The sequence below is a fragment of the Neofelis nebulosa genome, chromosome 5, assembly GCF_028018385.1.
Source record: "Neofelis nebulosa isolate mNeoNeb1 chromosome 5, mNeoNeb1.pri, whole genome shotgun sequence".
Classification (NCBI taxonomy): Eukaryota; Metazoa; Chordata; class Mammalia; order Carnivora; family Felidae; genus Neofelis; species Neofelis nebulosa.
The window spans coordinates 86,209,702-86,233,604 of NC_080786.1; the positions used below are offsets into that span (position 1 = coordinate 86,209,702).

Below are 23,903 nucleotides of genomic sequence, written 5' to 3' on the forward strand. Positions count from 1 at the left end.
GCCCTGGGGCATTTATTCATTCAAATCCATTCATTTGTTCATTCATTCGTTCATTCATTCAGTAAAAATGTATTGTATACTATGGGGCACCTGTGTGGTTCAGTTGGTTGGGCGTCTGACTCTTGATTTCTGCTCGGGTCATCATCTCATGGTTTGTGAGAGCTCAGAGCCTGATTGGGGTTCTCTCTCTCCCTCTTTTTCTGCCCCTTCCACACTCATGCCTCTGTGTGTGTGTGTGTGTGTGTGTGTGTGTGTGTGTGTATGCGTTCTCTCTCAAAATAAAATAAACTTAAAGGATTATTGTATACTGTCAGGTACTGTCCTAACCTCTGAGAATATAAGGTATACAAAAAAGCAAGGCTCTTGACTTCAGAAAGCCTACATTCCAATGAGAAAGATGGACAATAAATACATAAGCAACTAAGTAAACAAGATAATTGCAGATTGTGAAAAGTGGTTAAGAAAGAAATAGAAAGGGTTATGGGATTGAAGGTAATGGGGCTAATCACTTTCAGGTAGATGCTTGTAGAGATGCCATCTGAGTGAGACTTGACAAATGAAATGCCAAACTTAAGCTTCTCAGCTTGACAAGGTAGAGAGGTTATTCATGTCAGCAATCTGTAAGTGCAAAAATGACCCATTTAGACTGTTTCCCATGCACAGCACATTTTGTGCAAAGTGTACAAAATGCCCTTAAGCAGAATAACACAGATGTCAGCCTCAATTTTTAGATTTCCATGGCATCCTCCAGTAGAGTTGGTCCTGGCCATTACCAGTATTAAGCTTAAAAATAAAACTGCCAGTTATTTTGCCAGCAAAAGCGGGTTTATTTGGGAATGACAATGAATCACAATTCGGCACAAGCCCCCAGGGCAAAACCATAGGCAAGTCCTGAGAACAAAGGAGAGGAACTTTTTTTTTTTAAGATTTATTCATTTTTCAGAGACAGAGAGAGGGGGTGAGCAGGGGCAGAGAGGGATGCAGACACAGAATCTGAAGCAGGCTCCAGTTTCTGAGCTGTCAGCACAGAGCCTGATGTGGGGCTGGAACCCACAGACGTGAGACTATGACCTGAGCTGAAGTCAGATGCTTAACTGACTGAGCCACCCAGGTGCTCTGGAGAGGAACACTCTTCTAAAGAGGAAAGGAGGAAGTTAGGAGGGCTGTTATAAATTAAAAAGTCCATTGGAGTAAACTGGGCATTTGCAGTATAGTGGCTTTTCATTGGCTGAACAGTGATAGTCTCTCCTTGGCTGGGCTGTTGCCAGAGGAGGAGTAAAAACTTTCCTCCTTTTGCTGGGATAGTAAAGTAGTATCCTTGTGCAAGATGTCTCTTCCTGTTGGGTCTGCAATTGAGGGGTGGTAGCCCCTGAGAGCTCCCCCTGCTGACCTCCTGACTCCATTCTAATTGGGTTTCCTTTACCAATTTTCACACCAACTGCTTCCTCATTTGGGGAGGGAGGATGCAGGGAGCCCTCTGACTCTGTGGTGCATGTTCTGGCTTCATTAGTCCTGCTCAGACCAGGCTGCAGGCAAAGAAGAAACACCTGCTTAGTCACAGCTGAACTGTGCTGAGAAAAGAGTGACCACCCGCTTCCTTTAGCTCTGTTCACGTTGGCCAACAAGCTTCTGAGCCCATTTGTCATCTCCTGGGAATAGAGCTGACTCAGAGCATTGGCTTCTTGTTTGACCTGGAAACAGCTGGAAACAGAAGGCTTGGATAAAAAGCAGGTGGAGCTGGTGGCTGCCTATGTAATAGGGAAATTTTCTGCCCTGACCTGTCCTCAATGCTTGAAATTTTACTGCTACAAGTTAGCATCCAATCCACTGTTTCGAAAGGTTTTTATTTGGCTTTAGTCTTCAGTTTTCTCAATTTTTTGGAGGAGGTAGCCACTCTTTAAATATTATAATTTAACATCTTAAAAGGGGCTCACAAAAAATTCTATACATAACAAGAGTCAGTTTATAGGTGACCTATCCAGAATTACCCCACCTCTGAAATGACAAATTCATACACTCTACTCTTACAGCATAACTCCTAGTCTTCTGACCTGCCAACTGAATTACTCCAACTCCTAGAGAGCATTACATTGCTCTCTAGCCTCCTGGAGACCTCTCCTGCCATGACTGGTTCACAGTCTCTGTCTGATGTAAGACACAGATAAATGGAATTCAAGGTAGAAGTCCATCAGTCTATGTTTGCTATTTCCACCATTCAGCTTAAGAAATAAAACATTATTGTGGTAGGCTAGCAATGCCTTCCCTCCCAAAGATATCAGCTCCTAATCCCTAAAACCTATAAATGTTAAATTTGGAGAAAAGGTCTTTGCAGATGTGATTAAATTAAGGGTCTTGGATGAGGAGATTATCCTGGATCATCTGAATGGATTCTAAATGTCATCACAAGTGTCCTTATAGGGGAGGTGGCAGAGGGAGATTACACACACACACACACACACACACACTAAGGCCCTGTGAAGACAGAGCAGGAAGAGATTTGAAGACTGGAGTGGTGTGGCCACAAACCAAGGAATGCCAGCAGCCACCACAAGCTGGAAAAGGTAAGGAAGAGATTTTCTTCTAGAGCCTCTAGAAGGAGCATGGCCCTGCCTACACCTTCATTCTGGCTCAGTGATCTTGATTTTGGACTTTAGACCTTCAGAACTGTGAGAAAATAAATTTTGGTTGTTATAAGTCACCAATTTGAAATAATTTCTTACAGCAGCCACAGAAAATTAATACAATTACCAATGCAGTGGAAGCTACTGTTGTTTCCCTACCCACCTGCAACCCACTCCTTCTACCTTAGGAGGTAACTAAGACTTTGAATTTGGCATTTATAATTCTCTGAATTTCATACTTTTATTAGATATGTATGTATTCTGAAGTAATGTCATTTTGTGTATCGTATTCTCCTGTATCCTTCCACATTTTGCTTTTATACTTCTGCATATCCTTTGTTTATATGTGTAAATATGTATTATAAATTATATATAATGACACGTTGCTCTAGTTCATTTTTACTGTTGCATAGTATTCCATTGTGTGTGTGTGTGTGTGTGTGTGTATGTTTGTGTGTATGTGTGTGTGTGTGTGTGTGTGTGCATGCATGCATCTCAATTTTAAAATCAATTCTTCTGGGAGCACTTGGGTGGCTCAGTTAAGCATTTGACTTCAGCTCAGGTCATGATCTAGAGGTCTGTGGGTCCCAGACCCACAATGGGCTCTGTGCTGACAGCTCAGAGCCTGGAGCCTGCTTCGGATTCTGTGTCTGTCTCTCTCTCTCTGCCCTTCCTCTCCTTGCACTCTGTCTCTCTCTCTCTCTCTCTCTCAAAAATAAATAAACATTAAAAAACAAGATAAAGTGATCAAAGCCCATTAAAAAAATAAAATCAATTCTTCTGTTGATGGATATTTCGGTTGTTTATAGTTTTTCAGTCTTTCACACAGTGATACAATGAAGATCTTTGCACAGGCCTTCTTCTGCTCATGTGTAGGAGTGTTTCTAGAATAGTTACCAGAGAATAGAATTACTAGGTGAAAGGTTGTGTCATCCTCAATCATGCTAGATATTGCCAGTAAAAGTGCCAATGTACACTTGGTGGGTTGGATTTTGACAGCAGGAGATTTCAATAAGGGGACTGGTGTGGGCCTGAGAAACACAGCTAGTGGTAGCTAGTCGGTTCTGTTTGACAAAGCAGCAGGTCCCGTTTGAGGCATGAAAGCAAATCTGAACTTCCTGTGGGGACTTTCTGCAATCTTTGCCCTCTTCTGCCCGCTCTCTCCCCGTTCTGGGATGTCTTCCCTAGAAGCTGATCTAATCTCTCGGGTAACTGTGGCATGCCTTGGTTGAGACCAGTGGACTGGGAGCCTGAGGAGCAAAGGGAGGAGGGGCAGGGAAACTGGGCTGAAAGGGCCACGGGAGGGGAGGCCTGAGGTGTCAGCCAGGAGACCGCAATCAGGCAGCACCTGAAGTCTCTAAGCAGCAGTGAGCACCTGCCACTCTGCAGGTGTCCGGAGGCATCGGGAGGGCTTCGGCACCTGAGGTCAAGAGATTTGGAATAAAGGTCTGCATGGTTGACCATGTGTATCAAGGTTTGGCCTTTGATAACACTTTCCTCAAATCCCCTTCGAACTGTGCTCACTGAGAGAGTCACTTTATAATTCAGTGAGCTGCTGCTTTGCCTGCATCTCTGGGTGCACTGAACGTGCTGAAGTGTCGGCTGAAGGCTGACATTTTATATTTGAATTATAATTGGCAGTCCAGGAAAATTCAGGAGAGTTAAATGTCATACATCCAATGCATTTATAGAACGTAACATGTTATAAGAGTAATAAAATACGTACTGAACATTTTATGCATCCAAATAACATACAGCATGAAAAAAGACATGTGTATTGATTAAAAAACAGGGCAAAGTGTGTATGTGTGTGCCCGCGTGTACACTGATAAGGATTAGAAGAAGACACAAAACAATGCCAAGAGTTGATCTTTTAAGTTTATGGCTCATTTTCCCTATAAAGATATGGGTACTTTCTCTTTCTTTTGGTTTTTTTTTTTGTTTTTTTAAATTTTTTTTAATGTTTATTCATTTTTGGGAGAGAGAGAGAGAGTAAGTGTGAGCAGGGGAGGGGCAGAGAGAGAGGGAGACACAGAATCCAAAGCGGTTCCAGGCTCTGAGCTGTCAGAACAGAACCCGACGCGGGCCTCGAACTCACGGGGACAGTGAGATCATGACCTGAGCTGAAGTCCTACGCTTAATGACGCTTAACTGACTCAGCCACCCAGGCGTCCCGGCACTTTCTCCTTCTTAGCAAAAAATTGCTCTTTATTAATCATGTCCAAAACTATAGACCGATAAACATTTGACCTGGAAGAGTCCTTGGAGATACCTCACCTAGGTCAGCTCTTTCAGTGACAGGCAGGTGAGGAGACAAGCCTGACGGGGAGGAGGTCTACTAGAGTAAGCCGCTAACACACCTGGGGCTGGGGTCAGTGCTAGATCCCATCCCAGTGCATTTCCCGCCATGGGACCTCTTAGCATGTCAGCCCATTCAGATCACCTCATTTTGCTGGAAAATGTTTGATAACTCTTGATGAGTCTATTTTAATTTAATATTTGGTATTCAGTCAAAAAACTGATTTTAGCATAAATTTGACCATATTTAACAAAATATTTTAAAATTTTAATAGTTTCTTATAATTATCATGGTGACAGTGATTGCATTTTTGGGGAAATCTTATAAAATTACAAAATGTTTAGACAACTGTGCAAATACAAACTTTCTAAATTACTTGATACCCTCCTCCATGTCTCCTAGAAATAGAGGACCTTGTTAATAGTAAATAAAGATTGCTTTAATAACATACCCTATATTCACACAACAAGCCATCATCTCAAATGTATGGGATTACAGTGGGATGGGAGAACAGTCCAGAAAGGCCTCAAAGTCTGAAGTAGTTACTGGAAGAAGAAGCCTATTTCTTGCCATTGGTGCTAGACCTGCCAGAGGGTCAGGCTGAACTAGAAGGAAGTTTTAGGGTCCAAAGTTTTAGGGCCCTTACTACAAACACCCACAACAGAAATAAAAAAGGAGGAAACCACTTTGAATTCCAGCACTCTCACACGGTAATTGCTTTCATTTTCCCTGTTCACTTTTAGCCCTTCATTTTATGCCTTCGTTTCATGTAACTATAAATACAACATCATTACAATGCTACATTCCTTTTTCACTCCACATTATACCGTGAACACTTTTGTCTTAGTGCTATTTTGGTTGCAAGGAACATTCACTCAGTCAAGTTAAATTACCTCAAAAAAAAAAAAAAAAAGTGTGTGTGTGGCTAATGTCATAGAAATCCAAGGACAGGAACCTAAGTCAGCTAAGCGCCCCAAGACTTGGGAGGAGGACTTGGGATGGCAAGCCATCAGCTACTGGAGCGGCTCTGTTAGGCGCTTGGGGTGGGGTCTCTGCCCACCTCTGCACTTCTGGTCCACACTCTCCTAACTTGAGTCATGCATCACCAACAATAGCTGCCCCAAACAACATGACTTTACAGTTCCAGAGTTTTTAATCATTCTTTCTCCAGATCTCTGAAAGTCAAATCCTGATTTCATGGAGCTAATTTATCTTTTCTGTCCTGCGAGGCCACAGAGACAGAGGTTTCTGCCCAACCTGTGGACTGGCTGTCACTAGCTCAGGCGGACGCACCTTGGTTCAATCGGGGGTGGCTCAGAGGCACGACCTCCAGATACTAGCCCTCCAGGCAGCAAGGCCAGGCAGGGGCCCCCACCCTCAAGCAGTGTGTGTGGGTGGACAGGTAGCAGCTCTCGTGTGGCTGCCTAGCCTTCATAACTACCAACTTTAATGAACATACAACATTAATTCAGGTGGCTGTTCTGCCATTTACGATCCGATTTCCTCTGCTGTTAGTATTAGCCTTAATTGAGCTCCTTTCGGTTTGGGGACTGCTACAAGTAAAACGATGACGAACATTATTGTGCATGCTTCTTCCCTTTCATCTGGATTGTATCAAAAAATCTTTCAATTACCTAGAAATTACATTTTCTGGGCACCTTCAGGATATAAAACATAACCTTATGTTTTTTTGTTCAAAAAGTACCTGAAAAAAAAATGGAAAAAAAAAAAAAAAAAGAAAAGTACCTGTATTTACTAGAGACTTATACATAGGTAGTTATGGGCAAATTAAGAGGATGTGGTATCTGGGGTTTGCTTCGAACACCCTAGGAAAAATACTGGGGTCCACCGGGTGATAGCCGAAGTGAGACTGGTGACATGTTGATGACTGTTAGAGCTGACAGTGGGTATGTGGGGATTTACTCTCTACTATTGTCTCTATTTTGCTGATTATCTGACTTCTCTTCTCTTCCTCTACCTTCTGAATTTTTTGCTCTTTCCCCCAGGTTTCCTCAAGTTACTTGGTGCCCACATGCTTCCCTCTGGATTCCCAAAAGTTTTTGTCAGGTTTAGTCACCCCTGATACCTGCTTCATGGTTTCCTTTTCCTTTACTGGAAAACTCAAGCCCATCCATCTACACATTCAGTCAGTACTTCATTCACATACACACTTTGAGTCTATGTGTTGGGCAAGACACTGTAAAAGGGACAGACTGTAGTCACCTTCATGGTCTTTGATGTTCCTCTGCTGTTAAGAGGAATGCAGTCATAACTTATTTTGTACCATGAGCTGAAAGACGGGCAGCTTAACACTCTTGGGAGTAACCGTATTTGAGAAGAGGAGCCAACAAGAGGAGCGTGATATAGCACAGGGCTCAAGAGCAGGCAGAGCTGGGAGACAGGATCTGCTTTGGTACCTACCGCCCCCTTCCTGCTTTTCTGCCAGGTAGTTTTCAGAACTGGAAGCTACAATTTGAGGTCGCATTTATGTAACAAAAGGAAAATTGTACATATTGAGATCCTTGGGATTTTTGTAACCGTTAACACATTAAAGAGTCTCACGTGCTCAAGGAAACTCATACTTTATGATCATGCTGAAAAAACCAAAATCTAATCAAATGGCTTAATTTCGGAGTCATTACCCAAAGCCTTCGTAGATTACAAATGCCATGTGAACTAAGTGAAATTGCAGGGTGATAATTCTGAGGTCTTTTCGATTTTAAAAGTCATAATGCAAAAAAAAAAAAAAAAGAAAAACAAAAACAAAAACAAAAAACCCCAAAAAACCAAAAACAGCAACAACAACAACAAAACAACAACTCAAGGTGGTTCCTGATTGTCCGAAGTTGGAACACCCAGAGGTGGGGCTGCACTCCTCAGCTTGGATTATACTTGCATCTTTACTTGTCAGTCTCCCTTGCTAGACTGTAAGCTTCCACAGGATGACAGGGTTCTAGATTTTTCAATGCCCAGAATGCAGTTGGGCCTCGGTAAATATCCGTTGAATGAGAGACCCCAAAAAAGTTGATTTTCTAAAAAAAAAAAAAAAAAATCCCCATAGTCTTCTCCCTTATAGATTCTCTCCTGCACAGACACCAAGATGGTCCCATTCTTTAGCCTGACTCTGAAGACCTCCTGATGAGAAAGTAAATACTTCAGAGAAACTGCCTGTCAGAGACTCAGAAAACCCAAATGATTCCCCCTAAAGGAGTGCCTACTGGGGGCACCTGGGTGGCTCAGTCGGTTAAGTGTCCGACTTCAGCTCAGGTCATGATCTCGTGGTCCATGGTCCGTGAGTTCAAGCCCCACATCAGGCTCTGTGCTGACAGCTCAGAGCCTGGAGTCTGCTTCAGATTCTGTGCCTCCCTCTCTCTCTGCCCCTCCCCCACTCATGCTCTGTCTCTCTTTCTCTCTCTCAGGAATGAATAAATGTTAAAAAAAAAAAAAAAAAAAAAAGAGTGTCTACTGTAGGATGTGGCACCTGTACTCAGGTCACCCATAATAGGCCATTTCGGTCTGCTTTCCCTTTCCAGAAACAGGATTGTTCTCTTTAAACTTAAACTGTACAGTGCTTTGTTTCTTTCAACAGAACTGTTCATGGATCTCCAAACGTAAGCGTATAATTGAAAACCCACAATAATCAATTCAGAATCTACTGTGAGCACAGCAGGTCAGCAACAAGTTTATTATTAGCCTGGCAAGGTAACATGGTACATGGCTAAGTGTTTGGGCCAGCGTTCCTTGACTTTTCTCTCCACAGGCTTCTGCTTTCAAATTTCCCCTCTGGTGTTTGCAATGTTGCCGTGGTTGGTTTGTCTTTATGAAGGGTGGGGTGGGGGGAAGCAAAGCAAAAGAAGCAACATTGAGTGAAGGCAGGTTCCCTTTAGAGCCTCTTACAGTGGCTCAGGGCAGTTCACCTGATCTGTGATAGTCATTTTTTCTATGTCAATTTCATTAGAAGTCAAGATATCTTTTAGATAGGTCACTGTTTCTGGAGGGAGATAAGGGTTTCTTCCCAAGATCCAAACATGATCCATGTGAAAAAGCCAGACGATTGTGGTACAGGAGTACACGAGGGCGTAGTTCTCATAGTCGGTGGCCAGGACCCAGTATGGAGCAGACGGCATCACTGAGAACCAGAGGAGAGCAGTATTAAGAGGGACCAGGATAAGAGGAACCTTCATCTCCAGGACCCTGGAAGCCAGGATCCTAGTTCTTCTACTGTAGTAGAACTTAAAAAAAATTAAAAAAAAATTTTTTTTAATGTTTTATTTATTTTGAAGAGAGAGAGAGAGACAGAGCATGAGTGGGGGTGGGGCAGACAGAGAGGGAGACATAGAATCTGAAGCAGGCTCCAGGCTCTGGGCTGTCAGCACAGAGCCTGACATGGGGCTCGAACTCACAAACTGTGAGATCAGGACCTGGGCCGAAGTTGGACGCTCAACCGACTAAGCCACCCGGGCGTCCCCCCAATTTTTTTTTTAATGTTTATTTATTTTTGAGAGAGAGAGAGAGAGAGACAAAGAGAGTAAGCAAGAGAGGGGCAGAGAGAGGGAGACAGAATCTGAAGCAAGTTCCACGCTCTGAGCTGTCAGTACAGAGCCCGATATGGGACTCCAACCCATGAACCGTGAGATCATGACCTGAGCTGAAGTCGGACACTTAACCAACTGGGCCACCCAGGCACCCCAAGAGTAGTGGTTCTTAATTCTGGCTTTATGTGGGAATCTTATGGGAACTTTGACAAATACTAGGCCATGTTTCTCCAGACTGATGTGGAGGTGGTTGGTACTCTTGAAGGCTCCCCCATGATTCTAATGTGCAGCCAAAGCTTAGAGCCATCCTTCTGGATCCTTCCTCCCTGATAACACATCAGTCTGCAGAAAGCCACAGTAATGGGGTGTTTTGCCAGACCTCTTAGACTAACAGGCTGCACTTAGCACCAGTAAGTATGGAGGCACCACTTAGCTAAGTGGAGTTAAGATGGCAAGGTCAGGGGCCCCCAGGCTTTCCAAGTCTGTACTTCCCAATTTCCTCCAGAACCTGTCTGAGAAAGGAAGTAAAGGCTAATGTTGGTGAGTTTATTTTCTTTCTGTGTGACCTTCGAAAGTTCTTTTGCTCTCAAGAATATGGTAAATCAGGTGGTAACAGGTTATAAACTCCTCCTCACAAGGGGCCTATGAAGATTCATTGACAGAGGTCTGCACAGTGTTGAAAGCTTAGCATTAAAGGGTCCTTACAACAAGAGAGGGAGGATTTACCTTCTCCGTTTGAATCCAGAGACTTCCTCTGTGAACTTGACCTCCACAGCCAAGGTCCAAGCCAAGGAAATGTCATAGCCCAACTTGTTAAAGTTAAGTGGAAAATGGACCCAAATGGGAGAAAGCTGTGAACTGACCCCATAAAAACAAAAGATTTGGACACAATCTGCTTTCTTGGGTTTCAAGCAACCCACCTCCTCCACTCAAACATAATCCCTCTCTTTGCTAAGTCAAACCAGATCTCAGCACTCGTGAATGACCATGAGAAGCTGGACAAAAGAGGCAGGGTGTAAGAGATTAGAACTTGGCTGGGTGTCAGGGACCCAGCTGGTTATCAGGACAACACAAGAGGGCTAGTCCAGATGACCACCCACTGAGGTCCCTCCTACCTCTGACTTTCTACCTGTTTATAAATATGAAAACAGAAGGACAGTTGGAGGACATCTGGACAGAAGCCTGCACAAGGCTACAGGGCCCACACTGAGTGGGCCCTGACTTACCTTTCTAGCACCATTGGTGCCTGCCTGCCAGGCTCACTATTGAGAGCTTGTATTCATCACAGATTTGCGACCTTTGAATTTCCACTGCTTTGTGTGTTCCCAGCTGGACTGGGAACTCTACAACCCTGAGTGGTTTGGGGGAAATATGTCTTCCAACCTCTTCCTGCCAAGGCGACGCGCCCCGCCTGCACAGAGCCACACATTCACACGCTGTCTTCCTCCCACAGGGTCTAGCTCTCAAGCATACATTTACCCAGACATTTCCTCATAGCAAAGAAAACTTCCACATCTCTTTATTAGAAAACTCTGACCATCTCCTACTGCTTATGGAAGGCACGTCAACTCGTTACATGGCTTTTGAGGCTCTTCCCAGTCTTGTCTCATGCTCCATGTACCCGCCCATCCTCTAGGCTTCTCTCTCCAGACCTTTCCTCAAGCCATTCCTCCTCCTGGGAAAGCCTTTCCCATAGTCTCCTTCACACCCTGGAAGACCCAATGCAAACATCTGATGCCTTCAACCACAGTGAATCTCTTCCTCCTCTGTTTCCCCTGCCAGCAGCTCCTGCCTCCTTTAGCTCCTGTTGCCGGCCTCCTTGTGAAGGTTGTGCACATAGTATTTGGCCTTCACTCCCATCCCCCCTTCCTCAGTGGAGAGTTTGGGAGACCTTCGTTTTGGTCCCAACTCTGCCTCTAAATGGTCTAGCGACCTTGCCTATATCACCTAGCTTTTCTGCACTTTGACGTTCTTCTTTGTAAAAATAACAAGAAAGGCTGAGATGCACAAAGTCCCTTACAGTTTACAGAGCATGTGCTATCTCATTTACCCTTAGAATACTGGACGCAGAAGTGAAGTTAGTTGGCCCATGGTCACATGTGAGGGAAGAATCATTTTCATCTCCCAGCATTCCTATCTTGGTCTATAAAATAAGAACTTCCTCACTGCCCTACTCTAGGGACTTGAAGGGGGAGCGGGCTGGGGGACAGTGATTCTTCTTACAGCTGTGACTGCGGTGTCTGCCCCTTGGGTGGGGAGAGAGGCCCTGAAGCACTCTCGGTAAAAGAAAGTCTCACATTTCTGAGCTGGCTTCTGCAGTGTATCTATATCAACAGTAAACTAAAAATTTGGTGCTTTCTCTGTTGTCTGTGTCCTTTCCCCGGTTAAGCCAGAGCTCAGAGGACAAATGCTCGTGATCAAATATCTCTCAGGGAACCCTAAAGTGTGGTGAGAAAGTGGCAGATAGAGCCAGGGCTCAAACTTACCTTCACTCTCGTCATCTCTTGTGTCCAAGCCTTTGCACATGTGAGTTGTTCTGCTGATAATACCACTACTAACAACTAACTACTACTGGCTACTAATATTTCAGGCCTCCATTCCCTCTGGGAAACTAGTCTAGGCTGGTGCCCTACTGCTCTCCCCGGGTGCTACAATTTGTGCTGCCTTTATTGAAACACGGTAGTTTTACAGTAACTTGCCTGCATACTTGTCAGTATCCACATGGGATATAAGCCTCTCAGGGCCAAGGGCCAGCTGTGTCTTGCTCATCATCACATCTTTGGTGCCTAGACCCAAGCATGGCACATAGTAGGTGCTCAACAAAGTATTATGCATTGAGTCACTATAGGTGACACTATAGGTGACACTCAGATATGACAGGAGTGTTTCAACCCAGGGCTCTAGCCTTTGGTTTGCATATCTCCTATCCCTGAAACCTCCTGAGAGAAGTGAATACTTACACCAGAAAAACTTAACTCCCAGCTTGGCAGGCTCTGTGAGGTTAGCCTGGGTGGCTTCACCTTCAATTTGATTCACAGTTCCATCCGGTCTGCAACGAGTTAAAACAAAACAAAACAAAACGCCTTAATTCAATGGAAGCCAAAAATCAATGAAAGGCCACTAAGCATCAGGGTGGCCAAGATTGTGATTTCTGGTTAGGGAGGCTCTTTCCTTTGTCACTGTCTCTGAGACCAAGCGGAGGAAGATGGCCCTGGGTGATAAGAAGCAATAACTGAAATGCTCCAGGACTGGATGATATGTTAGGCCCTAACACTTCTGTGCTGTGTTTTGAGTCCTACAAGGGCATTTCCTGCTCTCAGGCTGCGGAGGGAGGGAGTAAAAGAGAAGGGAACACAAACAAAACAACCCTATACACCAGGAAGATTTACTTCTTTAAAAATGAGAATGGGCCATGGGGCGCCTGGGTGGCTTGGTCGGTTAAGCGTCTGACTTCGGCTCAGGTCATGATCTCACGGTCCGTAAGTTCTAGCCCCGCATCGGGCTCTGTGCTGACAGCTCAGAGCCTGGAGCCTGTTTCAGATTCTGTGTCTCCCTCTCTCTCTGCCCCTCCCCTGTTCATGCTCTGTCTCTCTCTGTCTCAAAAATAAATAAACGTTAAAAAAAAAAATTAAAAAAAAAAAAACTATAAAAAAAAATGAGAATGGGCCAAAGGGAAAAACAAGGACTGACATGATTACTCAAAGTCTGGAGATCTGCACGCTTTCCTTGCTCTTGGGGCCTCAGTGACATCATATGACATCATATGACCCATAAAGCCATCCATACACCTGAGCTCTGAGACCCCTATCCAGGCCTGCAAGCTTCTGACTGAGTATGGGAGATTTCAACATAGGCCAGGTAAAAGCAGGCAGTGAGGAAATATTAACCTCATCTCAGTGATTTTCAGAGACATTAAATGTGCAGAAATGCACGTCTTGCAACAAATGCCACCTTACAATTTGCAGTGTCATTTCTTTCTTAGTGGTATATAAAATGGTGGTGAATCTTAAAAGTGATGGTCTTCGATTGGATGAAATACTTTCACTCTTTTGAAAGAGTGGCTCCAGCTTTTGGCAACTCCCAATGACTCTGTGGACCTGGGGGAGAGGGGAAATGCCTGGGGACGGAGGCACCGAGGGGAGGGTGCTCACATATCACAGTGGTCTTCCTAGGAGGCTGACAGAGGAGGAGCCTGTTCATCAGTCCTCAAGGGGGCACAGAACAAAAGTTAGAGCAACAGTGTGTGTTAGAAAGTCAGTAGGCTATGGTTAGTGGTGACGGATGTCTCAGAAACCAGATAATAAGCAACAGGTAAGGAAGGATGAGAAATGTATTCAGATGCTCCTGGATGCATAGTCTGTTTATCATCAAGTAGGGCTGGGAACCATCCCTTCCTCTGTCACCTGAAACTCAGCTGGGAGAACAGGAAGATGGTCCATTTCTATCTGCATGCAGTTGCTTAGCAACAAACCAGCCTCTTCTCAGCAGACTTTCCTGCTTTTCATCATCATTTATGTTTTGGTCAGAACAGTTTTCAAAACACCAGTCAGTGATCATAAATGCACAATTTGTTCATGGGAAAAATACATTTGTATTTTCAAGGGTCTAAGCAGATTAATAGTAATACATAGTATTAATTACTACACACCAAACCCTGTTCTAAGCAATTTACATGTGTTACCTCATCTGATGCTCACAAAGCCCTATGCAGGGAGGTTCTATGATTAATGTCACTTTACTGAGAGGAAACTGAGACCTAGAGTATTACCATAACTAACCTAAGATCACATCATTAGTAACTGGCAGAACCAGGATTTGAAATGGGGCAGCCTAACTCCAAAGCCTGAGCCCTTCGGCTCCCAGCCCCGTGCCAGCTGCTTTTGCCCTCAAATTCTCTGACACTGGCTAAGAGTACTTTGCTCAGACTCCGTGCTGTGCCTCTGCCTATCCTGTAGTATTCCTGAAAGGAGAAGCCATATCATGCTCCTGAACCAGCAAATCTTTCTCCATGTGCCCTTGTATCTTAAACAAACGTGACCCTACAGGCAGAGCAACCTAATACTCAAGATACAGTTAAAGAGGACTCCTGGCCGGCTCCGAAGGAGAGGTGGAAAAATCTTGTGGGTTTTGAGATCAACGTCACTGTCTGACTCTTGGTCATAGAATGGGACAAAATATTTGAAATGAAGTCATTCCAACTTTAGATGGAGGTCTGCATCTCAATCCTTCTCTGGACTCGAATTATCTGTTTTTATCTTTAGAGGCCCTTGAGATTCTTAACTTTATTTCTATGGTTTATGAAGGCAGGGAGTCAACCCACTTATGTTCTGGCTCACAGAAAGCTTAGTGGATAACAAGATGGCCACACAAAGCCTCTTGGAGCCTGAGTAACTTCCATGCTGGGTTATAATTGTTTTCTTGGAGTTGAGCACAGTTCTCAGTTCCTGTAGGGAACAAGAAGGACAGCCCTTCACCCCAGCCTTTCTTCCATTTGTCTTCTGTTCTCTTCCCCATTTCACTTCTCCCTGGGTTTGAATCTTAGCTTTGTTGCTTACAAGCTGTGTGGCCCTTGGGCAAATTACTTTCCCTCTCTGTACCTCAGTTTCCTCATCTATAAGTGTGGGGTTGATAATAGTACCTACCTCAGGGTTGTTATGGGAATTAAATAAATATATATATTCATTTACATATATACATATATGTACACACATGTATATATACATACACATACAGAATAGTGCCTTGCATTTAGGAAATACTTAGTATTTGTTACTATTGTTTATTGTTGCTCTTATCTTTGTTGATAGAAGGTTGGTAGGAGCTCTTTCTGCGGCTTTTTAAAGTTTCTGTTTGCTTTCTAAAGTATGAATTCTCATATCAAATAGAAATCTGTATTTCAGTATCAGAAAAGTATACTTCTATAGGCGATCCTGTTCCCATAACCTAGAATGTGACCATGTATTTGATTCTTGCTTAACAAGAAAAGGAGTTTTCTAATAATTAAAGCTGTCTGGAGATGAAATAAATTGTCATGGAAGGCAATGAGCTCCCAGTTCCCGGAAGGAGTCAGGTAGAGCTGGATGTCTTCTGTTAGTGGATAATATAGAAAGGGCTTCGTTCTTAGTTTGGAGATCAGATGAGATGGTCCCCCTCCCCAGCCCCCTTGTGCCCCCTCCCCCTCGTCCTTTGCTACCAGAGTATCTATTTTGCTATGAGAGCAGGAACCCTGCAGTTTGGATTCCCATTGAGTTCCTAGTGCCTCTCATAGGCAGTACACATATAATAAGTACACAACACTCAAGGGAGTCCACAATACAAAAGATTGTACCACTCAGCAAGTGGTCATGGAAATAAATGAGTGGCTTCTCGTCCCCACCATTCTGCTTGCCAAAAACTTTGATCTTAGGACCTGCTGTGAGCAGGCAGGGCAGACCCAGCAACATCTGCATCACCCCCCTCAACGAGATTGCAAGGACACCCAGTCACCCCAGGACAACTCTCTGCAGGCTGGCTCCAGGACTGTGTTGCTTCTGAAACCACAGCCACTCACCTCAACTCCTGGTTTATCACTTTGATGTTTCCGTTTTCCATTAGCGAGTAGTTGGCTTGGATGCAACTTCCCTTCTCAAAGCTCACTGGGATCTTCTCAATTTCATACCATCGTCCAAGATACTGCAGAGGTAACAAGAAGCGGAGAAAACCCCATGGCTCTCTGGGGACCTGCAAACTCTTCCCTATTGTTGCCTTTTAGAGCAGAGCCCTTTCCTGGGGAAACCAAGCAAAATGGGCTGCATTGTTCTGACAGCAACTGAGCAAGATATTGATTCAAATGAGAGTAAGTGAATCGGATGTGCAGGCCTTGGTTGAATGCCACATTTTATTCCTAAAGTGCTCTTTATTTAGATATGCTGTCAGTGGCCCCTCCAGCCAAAATCTATGTGAAATTCTAAACTCTGTGAAAGAGAGCGAGCAGTCCAGATGATGGAAGGTGCCATCTCAAACGTTTTGTGATTCTACGAGGCATCTTTGAGTTGTGTGCAAGTCAGATATATTCACTGCGGGGAACTGGGACTCCAGAGTTGGTTGCATTCTCCTCATCAGACCTCGCACAGGGAGGTGGACACAAAAGCTTTTGGCAGGTGATCAGGACTTAGAAGACTGATACCACGGGGGGCATGGTCTCAGTTCATAACTTCGTGTACAGAGTCAACTCTAAAGAAGTGTGCATTGTTGTGGGGGAGGGGGAGAAAGGCATGTTCACAGTTCCATTACATGCTCCAATTTACAACCTTCGTGGAGGGCAAGTTGGCAATATCTAGCAAAGCAATTTCACTTCTGGAAATGTAACCTCCTGATAATAAGAAAAAGAAATGATGCATATATGAGGTTATTTGTTGTGGTACTATTGTAAGAACAAAATATGGGAAACTAGAGTCTGAGCATTCGTAGGGGACTAGGTAAATAAATTATGGCACATCCATATAATGGATTGCTACACACCCTCTTTTTTTTTTTTTTCTTTTTTTTTTTTTCAACGTTTTTTTTTATTTATTTTTGGGACAGAGAGAGACAGAGCATGAACGGGGGAGGGGCAGAGAGAGAGGGAGACACAGAATCGGAAACAGGCTCCAGGCTCCGAGCCATCAGCCCAGAGCCTGACGCGGGGCTCGAACTCACGGGCCGCGAGATCGTGACCCGGCTGAAGTCGGACGCTTAAGCGGCTGCGCCACCCAGGCGCCCCGGCAATGGTGTTTTAGATACCAAACGTATAAGCAAGAAAGGAGAAAAATAGGTAAATTGGACTCCGTTAATATTGGAAACTTTTGCGCTTCAAAAGACACATTAATAAAGTGAAAAAGCAATCCACAGAATGGGGGGAAATATTTTCAAATCATGTATCTGATAAGAGACTTGTATCTAGAACATATAAAGAACTCTCAGAGCTCAATAATTAAAAAGATAAGTAACCCAACTTAAAAATGGGGAAAGGACTCAAATGGACATTTCTCCAAAGAAGATATAAAAATGGACAATAAACACACGAAAAGGTGTTCAACGTCATTAACCATTAGGGAAATGCAAATCAAAACCACGATGAGATACCCTTCATACCCTGTAAAAATGATTACAACCAAAAAGATGACAATAGCAAGTGTCGACAAAGATAAGGAGAAATTGGTATTATATACACGGCTGATGGGAACGTACAATAATAGTACATGCAGCGCTTTTGGAAAAGCGTTTCCGTGGGACGATCTGAGGAACATTCTACACATTTCCTCAGAGGATTCCCAGCAGGACTGAATGCTTCTGTTAACAGTGTTACTGTTCAGGAATGCCATCTTTTATTGCCGTTCTGCCTTCTCTCAGTTTCCCCACATGCCCACAGTGCTTCCTGGGATCAGCTTCCCAAAACCCTCTGCTCCCCAGTTCTTGGTCTCAGAGCCTGCTTTGGGGGATGCCCCAGTAAGATAAGTACCTACCCCAAGGCTTGCTGTGGCAATCAAAGCAGAAAACTAACACTGAATCCTAGAGGATGCTTATTCAAATGGGAGGCAAAACAAACGGGAGTTGAGACTTTTGCCACACCTTGTGCACGTCAAAATTCTCCTGCACCGGAGGAGTCGGGCATTTCCCAAGGTGAAAGGCTTGTCCGTCTGCGGCACGGAAGAGGCTGGCCAGAGCAGAAAAGAGCAGCAACGCCGTCATCATCTTGGGGCTCTGGATGGAACCTGGGGTCAGGAGAAACAAAGCAGCTAGAGTTGTTCTGAGCCCCCTGAGGACACGCAGTCACCAGGGGAACATTTCTGGGGACCTCTCTGGGGACCTTCCCCTGAGCCCTTTTGAACGGTCACCCTGCAGAGCCACCTGAATCGTCATCATCAACCCTGCTGTGAGGCCTTCCACCCCTGGGAGCATCTCCCGACCTTTGTACCTCCATTAGAGCACACTCTGCCTGGTGTTAGAGCTCGTTGGATTTATTTTGCAACTGCTCCCCCTCCATTATGCATTTTTCAAGGATGGGAGCCCACAGAACCTGGCAGTGTCAGGCACAGTCCATACTTGTTGATGAACAGAAACAATGTGGGGTGGGGATAGGCCGAGGGGGAGGTCGAAGCGGTCAAGTGAACCATGCAAGAGAAAAAAATGAGCACAAACCATGCACGTTTAGTATCTTATGAGATTCATAAGAGAAGAGCCTCCCTGATCTACACCCCCCCACTCCTGCCCCATCTTGCTGGGCTGCTTACCAACCCAGGAGTAGGCCTGAAACCTTAACAGGCTGTGGCGTGCTGGGGACCCCAGGGTCACCCTGACTGTGTTTGAATGCAGACCTTGCCACACGCTAAGTATAACTGTACATTTTATGCTTTAGTTTCCTGGTCTATTAAGTGGGGGTAATAATCATACCAACCTCACCAAGTTTGGTGAGAATTAAATGAGATACTATAGAAAGAGTATTTAGGGTGAAGTCTGACACAGAGAAATCCTTAATAAATGCTAGTTATTATTATCGTGAAAAGCAGAAACAAATAACTGCTTCCTGAATTTCTCTTTGGCATTCTGTTGGGGATACTTCTCAGAGATGTTCATTTCTTTTTTTTTTTTTTTTTTCTTCTTTTAACGGTGCATTGACAGGGACGTAGATATGCATTTAACTAGAGAAGGACTAATAGCTGGCAACACGCATTTCAGCCCGGGCACCCTTCCCTGCTTCTTTCACTGACTTGCCTTCAGTCTATTCTCCTCCTTGTGACTCCTTGCCTGTAGCTGCACAAGAGCTATTTCTAGCTCTTTGCCTTTCTCCCGCAATAAAGAAGACTGAATCAACGCAAGCAAAATGTTCTCAGATCTGAGCATTTAAAAGGATGTGTCATAACAGGAATAATTATAACCACTTTATTATGGTTAAACCTCCAAATAACCTTTAATAATCAATAGCTTTTCTTCTGGAGGTTTTATCGCCCCATTTTCAAAGGAACAGTTACATAACAAGTAAAACTGCCAGCTGGGGATGGTGGGGGCGGGGTGGTCGCTGAGCCTCCTTTGAGCAAGCCAAGTCTGTGGTAGGACCCCACCTTCTCTGAGAATCCATTTTCCATTAGCTCCTACCACCACGTAAACAACACCTGTCTTTTAATCTTTTGGGAGACGATGGATGGATTTGTCTAAACTTACAAAAATTTGTATCCGTTTCCAAGAAATTCTTAGAACCGCGCAGCTCTACTCTTGGGCCTCAGTAGGCTTCAAGCTCAGTGCCTTGCCCAGAAGATCTTACCTCAAAGGATGGTCACACATTACGCACATTCTACAGGGTCCCCCAAACTGGCGGGACTTAAGAGGTCCTTTCTCCACCCCACCCCTCAGCCCCTGGGAATACAGATGTCACGCTGAGTGCCAGAAGGGGCAGAGGGCCGGGACTCAGGTACTGTCTGTGGCTGTCCGTCCTGCAGTGACCCTGAGCCATGCTTCCTTCTGTGCACCACCTTTGGTGGCTTTCAGTAAACACCTACCTCTGTAACCTGATGAGTGTCATTTTACCATGGGACAGTTAACACCAAAAGTCAGTTCCATGTCTTACTCTGACAAATATCTTATTACAAAATGTTCTATTATGGGCTGAAACATGTGCTTTAGCTGTGTAGGAGGATTTCAGAGCAAGGCTAATTCTTAGCCTTGCTTACATAGCTCTTCCAAAGATGTCTCTTTATTGTAGTAGTTTTATTCCTATGATTAAAACTTTTTGTGATAGAAAGGGTTGATGGCATCCATACTTTCTTTTCCACGTCCCGTCCATTCTAGTTCACTCAGCACTCATTGAGTACCTTCTGATGGTGAGTGAGGCAGGAGAGAAGGGAGACTCGGGAGACAAGTTGACCAAAGTAAAGCCATTTTGGTTTTAGCCTGACCCTTAACCTAACAGTCAGCAGGTCATAAAAAGCGTTACAAGATCCAACTCACTGAAGACCACAGGATTCCATTCCCTCCAGCACTAAAAGCCACAAAGGTCAGACATTCTTAAAATTGTTCCCTGTGGGTAATTTCATAATCCCCAGACAATGGAAAAACTCACCACCCAATAAAAATGATAAACCCAAAATTAAAGAGTAAGCCCCTCCCTACACGCTAGCAAATTAAAAAAAAAAATTATAAAACCATTTATTAGAGGCAAAGGGATGTCCTCTTCCTCAACTGGGAGGAGAGACCACTACTTTGTAAGAAAGCTCCTTTCTTCTATATTTAATAAATCTTTGTCCCTTTCTCTAAATGGCTTGCTCTGAAATTCTTTCTTGTGCAAAGCCAAGAATCCTCTTGGCAATGAGCCTGAGGCCCTCCCTCTAGGGCCTCAACCCCATCCAGCATCAAAGGTAAGTCGCATTATTATCTTATACCTGTGAACTTGGGTAGGCGTGACCTATATTTTTGCTCTGTCTTCTAACACTAACGGGAAGATTGTCTTAATGAGGGGAATTTAAATATTTTAAAAATAAACAGAATTTAAATATTATTTTAACTGAATATTAAATTATTTAATAATAATTCTACCAAGGTTATTGTGCATCTGCCCTGGGCCAGCATAGACTCTATGAGCTGGTACTCATACTCATCGAACTTCCCCATGGAGAAGCCCGGGTCTCAGTTTTTCACATGTGCCACACACTGGATCTCCATAACATCCTATCTAGAAGGCTACTGCTATGACATTCTCTGTGTACTCAATGATGTTAATTTCCCAGGGGTTACTTCCTGATAAGGTGTGAAGCCAGAACTTAGCCAGGTCTCTTAGGAGCCTGCTCTCCCAACACCTGCGTGTTAGTGCGGGCAAGGTACCTGCTCTGAAAAAGCTGCAGAACGTTGACGACTAGATTTTTAGATTTCACATGATAAAACAAAATGCATTTCCATAAGCCAAGCGGTCTAAATAACCCATTTAGCTATTGACTCTAACAAGAAAATATGTCTTCTTAAGAAACTATTTTTGTGCCATATTGTCAAATGTGTTTTCCAATTCACAGAATGAATTACAGTTCACTTTTTGGTAAATTTTATTGTAATGCACAGTTGGACGACAACTCCTTGAGAATTCATCTAGTACAGTATTGGTTATGGAAAATGTTCTCGTTGTCTGCTTGCACAGAAGAGAATGCATAGTGCAAGCACAAGCCATTGAGGTAGGTCAACGTTGGGTTGGCACCCCAGTTCTGCCATTTGTTGGCCTATTGCTTAGGATATCTGAACCTCAGTTTCCTCATCTGAAAAATGGCACTAATGAGGTTCTATCTTGTAAGGTGGTCTGAGGAAAAATGAGACCAATTTTGCAGAGCGACTGGCACAAGCCCTCAATCGTGGCTGTTATTATTTTTAGCTGAAAGGAGGAAAGTAAAAGCCAAGCCTGTCTCTAAGCACTTTTTAACAAAAGCGAAAATGAAAACCACAGTACATACCTTTTCTGTCAAGATGAAGGCAGTTTCCACATGCAAACTCATCCAATTTAAGATGTGTGGTCTTGTTGACCGCTTCTCCCAAGCTATTTTATAAGCTTCATTCGGACACTGACCTTTAATTTTAACGCATGCCACACCCACTCCGGGTCGGGAAGGCTGGCCTAAAAGCTTAGTTCTGTATGAAACACAAAGATGGGATGTTTTGTCCATCTCCCTCCCCCAATTTCCTTCACAGCTGCTCCCTGAAAAAGAAACAATGAGATACTGTGTGTATGTGAGAGAGGGAAAGACAAAGTGCATTTCATTCAAAACATCTTTTTTGCTGTGTGGATTTTCTAATTTAATTTTCTCAGTCAGAATGCACTTTAGAGTTCCAGTAAGATGAGCTGCAACATGTTTTCAAGCATCTGGTATTTATTTTTCATTTTTGTGTAAATGAAAAATCAACAACCTCATTTCCTGAAATGGGGCACCCCATGTGGTCCCTGGCCTGGAATGTGACTCAGGCTAGAGAGTGAAGGGTAAGAATTAGAGATGGCTTTTTGTGTGATCCTGGACAAGCCATCCACTTCTCTGAGGCTCAGTCTCCCCATGGTGACGCAGAGGCTCTCATTTCTGTCTCCACCAAAGTTGGGTGTATAGGGGAGATACCGGTTCTGAAGGGGCTGGGGCTAAAAGCTGAGAATGCCAGACCTTTCGTGATTTGTGATTCGGGAGCCTCCCAGCTTCACCATCTAGGCGGCCTCTCCCTGCCTGGGATGAGAGTGGATTTAATGTTGCTCATTCCACAGAGACACTTTGGGCTGGGCCCCATTTCTCTCTGTGGAATGAGCAGTTTTGAATCTTAGGACTTGGATTCTGTGCCTTTGTGATAAGGCAGGAGGCTTTTAGGGGCCTGTAGAGAAGAGAGTACCTTTGTAGTAGACAGATTCCTGAATAAAATGCATTCTCCAGTTTCTAAGCAATAGAGAGAAATTTATAGCACTAGGCCTTATAAACATTAAAACAATAACCATGGGGCACCTGGGTGGCTCAGTCTGTTGAGCATCCAACTTCGGCTCAGGTCATGATCTCACGGTTCATGAGTTCGAGTCCCATATAGGGCTCTCTGCGGTCAGCACAGAGCCTGCTTCTGACCCTCTGTCCCCCCTCTCTCTGCTCCTCCCCTGCTAGCCCTTTCTCTCTCTCAAAAATAAATAAAGATAAAAAAAACAACAACAGTAACAAAAGTGAATCTTTCACATACCAAAGCTTGTTCTTTGGGATGTTCTTTACCTTTTCAGAAAAAGGAGAAATTAGGATTTCCATTCAGGCCCTGACTTGCTGGGATCCTCTAAGGCTTTCCCTAAGATCTCTGCAGTCTCTCTCCCTCTCTCCCTCCTCCATGCCCTTGCTCAAATATCACTTCCTTTAAAGGTCTTCCTGACCTTTCAAAAATAGTACTTGTGTCACTACCACTTTACCGGCTTTATTATACTTTTACCTGAAATGATACCCTTCATTTTATGTATGTTTTGCTTGTTGTGTTTTCCCCGCTAGCAGATAAGCTCCACAAGTGCGGAGAATTTGTCTCGTCGACTCACTGCTGTACCCCCAGTGCTAGAACACGTCATAAGTAATCAATCAATACATTGAATGGAAGGGATCTATCTATGCAAAGACTTTACTGAGTATTCTAAGATCTGCAAACAGAACTAGAGGTAATAGTCAAGAGACTTTTATTTGAATTGTTTTTTCTGGGATACTAGTATCCTGTAAATTTCTGTGCCTTCTTTACTTATATCACATCCGTCACCAGGAAGTGCCTGTCATTGAAGAAATACACAATTAGTCTCTGATAACCTCATAAAAAGAGTTATTTGCCTTTACCCTAAAGAGTCACACAGTTTTCCACAAAGCAATGGTGCTAAAGTTTCCAAAATGTGTTAAGTTGGAGATCAACATATTTTTATCATTTATTCCGCAGCTTGAACCAAGAACTGTGGAGCTGACCGTACTGGTC

At 43.9% G+C, this 23,903-nt stretch overlaps 1 protein-coding gene across 2 annotated transcripts; it reads right to left on the reverse strand.

The window, feature by feature from the left end:
• Positions 1–8,573: 8,573 nt before the first annotated feature.
• On the reverse strand, positions 8,574–22,057 carry APOD (apolipoprotein D). 2 transcript variants are annotated; one of them, XM_058730913.1, is made up of 5 exons: positions 21,902–22,056; positions 18,045–18,187; positions 16,006–16,127; positions 12,416–12,504; positions 8,574–9,049 (listed from the first exon to the last, which is right to left on the reverse strand). In XM_058730913.1, the coding sequence occupies exons 2-5, from the start codon at positions 18,165–18,167 to the stop codon at positions 8,814–8,816; spliced, it is 570 nt and encodes a 189-aa protein (XP_058586896.1). In that variant the 5' UTR covers positions 18,168–18,187; positions 21,902–22,056; the 3' UTR covers positions 8,574–8,813. The 2 variants fall into 2 exon arrangements, with proteins under 2 accessions (XP_058586896.1, XP_058586897.1); XM_058730914.1 differs by lacking the exon at positions 8,574–9,049 and adding an exon at positions 10,015–10,313 and having other exon boundaries at positions 21,902–22,057.
• Positions 22,058–23,903: the final 1,846 nt, after the last annotated feature.